This window comes from Sipha flava, unplaced genomic scaffold (assembly GCF_003268045.1).
Source record: "Sipha flava isolate LNK unplaced genomic scaffold, YSA_version1 333_pilon_pilon, whole genome shotgun sequence".
In the NCBI taxonomy this organism is placed as follows: Eukaryota; Metazoa; Arthropoda; class Insecta; order Hemiptera; family Aphididae; genus Sipha; species Sipha flava.
Window position 1 is genome coordinate 543,718 of NW_020273024.1, and position 3,775 is coordinate 547,492.

The 3,775-nt window shown below is 42.5% G+C and overlaps 1 protein-coding gene across 1 annotated transcript in view; it reads left to right on the top strand.

The window, feature by feature from the left end:
• The window catches only part of LOC112687148 (TATA-binding protein-associated factor 2N-like), a 15,670-nt gene extending 12,643 nt beyond the window's left edge, over positions 1-3,027 (top strand). Inside the window, exons 3-4 of the mRNA XM_025559713.1 lie at positions 22-1,525; positions 2,230-3,027. Of these exons, the coding sequence (XP_025415498.1) occupies positions 22-1,525; positions 2,230-2,464 (1,739 nt within the window). The 3' untranslated portion in view covers positions 2,465-3,027. The remainder of the gene's footprint in view (positions 1-21; positions 1,526-2,229) is intronic.
• The last annotated feature ends 748 nt before the right edge of the window (positions 3,028-3,775 follow it).

The window sequence follows — 3,775 nt, forward strand, 5'->3', positions numbered from 1 at the left end:
GTTACAGTGGCAGTATGGGAGGTGGTGGTTACAGTGGCAGTATGGGAGGTGGTGGTTACAGTGGTAGTGTTGGAGGCAATATGGCTGGTGGTGGTTACAGTGGCAGCATGGGAGGTAGTGGTTACAGTGGCAGTGTTGGAAGTGGTGGTTACAGTGGTAGTGTTGTAGGCGGTGGTTACAGTGGTGGTAATAGTGGATATTATCAAGGGACGTCCTATTCAGTTGTCGAAAGTCAAGGACAAGGGATGTATAGTCAAGGAAATTACCACAAACCCTCGATCGACCGATGGAACATAAAAGGAGCGCACCCTGTGAAAGTGGAGACGGGATACTGGCAAAGCCAACCACCCAAGGATATCGGTTGGGATGAGGACAGCAAGAAAGTGGGAGTCATAGCTGGATGGATCGGTGGACCGAAAAAGTATGAGTCCGGTAAACCATCCCAAACGTACGGTGGTCATCATCAGGCGGACGACAAGGACGACGAGTATTTCAACAAGGGCACTGGGTACGACAACTCAGACCGGAAGAAACCTTTCATGGGCTGGGGAGGCTCCGGTTCCTATGACGTGGTGAAGATGAACCATGGGTACAAGTACATCGACCGAAACAGCAACGGCGGTGACTACGGTTCCACCTACGGTAACAGCTACGGGTACGGAGGGCAGAGTTACAACGGCAAACCCGGTCAGGATTACGGGTTGAAACCCACGAACTCGGTGGCCGACCACGGTAACTCGAACTACGACAAGCCCGTGATGCACGGTTACGACAAGCCGGTTACGATTGGCTACGTTAAGCCGACGATCAATCGTGATGGACCCGCCGATTACGGTTCCGGACCTTCTGCGGGATGGAGCAGTACATCGCGGCCGGCCGAGTTCGAGGTAACGTCTCCTAGACCGGTAGCATGGGGCGGATCACCGAAACCTGGGTATCCGATAATAGCTTCACGGCCCACCCAGCACTGGGGCGAAAATTCGTTTAGCGAACATTCCGGTGGCGGCGGTGCATCGATGGGATACGGCGGATTGGTCAGCGGTAACGTTGGCTTGAGACCGGACCGATACGGTGCTTCTAGACCGGACGGTTACGGTTCTTCGAGACCGGACGGTTACGGTTCTTCGAGACCGGACGGTTACGGATCTTCGAGACCGGACGGTTACGGTTCTTCGAAACCGGACGGTTACGGTTCTTCGAGACCGGACGATTACGGGTTAACGAGACCCGGGGCCGGAGGGACACGACCGAACTACGATTCCGGCAGGCCTTTCGTGGGGTCCGTGCACCAGGCTAACCTTATGGTATCGGATTACGGTTCTCAAAGACTGGAATTCGACAAATTCAGTGGTTATTCGGACAACGGCGGTGGTGGCGGCAGACCTCATCAGACGAACAATCGGCCGGACTACGATAACGAAAGACCGTTCATGAACGGAAACGACGTGTACGGGTCACAACAACAACAGACGGGATATGGAAAAGGATACGCGTCCAATTGGGATTATCAATCGAACTCTATGAGGTGAGCGCAACACAATCGTTGAATAACGTTTCTAAAATATATGTTTGTTTTCCTACGAATACCACGTTCGAATGCGTGTTGTAGTAGTGTGGAAAAACAACGCGTACGTGGCAGGATTTGAGTGCTAGATTTCGGAATCGAAAAGACTTGTACTATTATTATTATCATCATCATCATCATCATCATCATCAAGAACGATGTGTTAGAATTGAATATTTCCCCTTGACTCGATTCCGGTGTGCAGAAGGTTTATGGTTTTCTCGAAAACGTAATGTATTTTTATCTGTCATTGTTTTTCGGAACAACTTATAAGTATACGCGCGGTTGTCCGTGTTGTACACGAACAATAAAGGTTGAACAACCAACGCCGGTCGGCAACCCGAAAGGTCAACCGAAAAACGTGAATCACAGGCCCACCGAACCGTTAAATTTATGCCGGCGCGAATACTGCGCGTACGCAATAACAATCGTGGTAGTATCGTTAACTCCAAACGGGAACCTTGGTGCTATGAACCGTATTAACAACGAGTACGCCGTTCTGACGAGTAGTTTTTCGAAAACAATCGCGACGCGTACGAACGACAATGTCCATCGGCGAATTCGTACCGCGTGGCTTGGTACACGCCGTGAAAACATCGCGGCACAATAATTATTATTATTTATATTAGCATTTTCTCGTAATGTTTTTTGTTTTCTTTGCGCAGGGGATCGTCGTCCGCCGGCGGTTGGAACGATCAGCAGCGAGAATATCTGCAGAGGAGACCGGACGGAGATGTGCTGCAGTCGGGGTCGAGCTTCAGGCCATCCGAGTCCACCCCTCTTCACTACAACGGTCACAGCGGCATTGGCGCTTCGACCGACAACGGTTTTCTCTACAGGAACCCGTCGACGGTCAGCAGCTCGTCTACCACTCCGATGCCCGCCACCGCCGATTCATGATCGTCGCACAATTTTCCATTCGCTTGCCCATCGTGTCGTGCATTGTTCTCGAAATTCTGTCGCGGGCATTCTACCGCGTGATTCGATTCCACCGAAATATTTCCGTTTTAGCGTTTTAACCCTCCTCTTCGACTTTAGTGATAATATTTTTCAACGTGCGGTCTACAACTTTAGCGAAATAGTTAGCGGTGCTATGCGATAAAGGTGCTACATAAATGTTAAGTATTAATGGTGTATTGTAACACTATCGGGTTATTCTTTGAATAATCGGGAACCATACTATATTCGTAAAGCCATCACTCATACTTAAAGTTCATGCTGCTCAACTTTGCTTAGGACAAATGTTGTTTGGACGTTCTAACCATGAAAATGTTTAGCAAACACTGAATAACCAATAGGTGATATTGCACGACATTGAAATTTTCATCGAAACGCTTCGAAATATTATGATTTAGATTTTCAACGGGGTGAATGAATAAATTCTTAAGATTTTTAGTAAAAATATTGTAAATCAAAAAAAAAAAATATTTAATATACCATAAAAAAACCCGTAATTTAATTTACAATAAATCCATCAATCGTTGGTATCGATAATTTTTTTATTTTACTAAATATTCTACATATTATGTGACAACATAAAATTATAATCGATTAAAATCTGAAAAAAATTAAAATCTACCATAGTTATAAATATTATTTAAATGTGTAAGTCCTTTAACCAATGGAAAAAAAAATCTTGAACTATTTAATAAACACAAATAGATAAAATCGAGAATTAAATATAAATTTAAATATTGCAAAGAATTCCGAAATAGATAAATCTTTTTAGGATCTAATAATTCATTTTTAAAAGATTTTATGATTTTTTTTCTACCAAAGGTTTTTAATAAGTTTTACCCATAAAATATTTTATGTACATCTTTTAAAGCCATTACATATTGCTTAAAGAATATTAAAATATAAAAGTACCCATTTAATTTCTAGTTAGATGATAATTATAATCATTTGATAACTACCAACATTTGATTGTTAAGATAAAGTAGTTATAAAATTAACTTCAATTTGTACATGAGAGATCGTAATTGATTTGTAGGTATCTTGGTTACATATTAGTAAAATTACATTTTGCAACATTTTTAAAGTTAATAATATATTTAATAGTATCAAGAAAAACAAAATTGTTCTCAAATCGATTATCATATTTCAAAGTAATTAAATAAATGGTGAATAATATAAGATATGTACAATAATTGATTTAAGCGATAATATCCTTTTTGAATAAAAATCAGTTAAAAGTTACAATATTATATT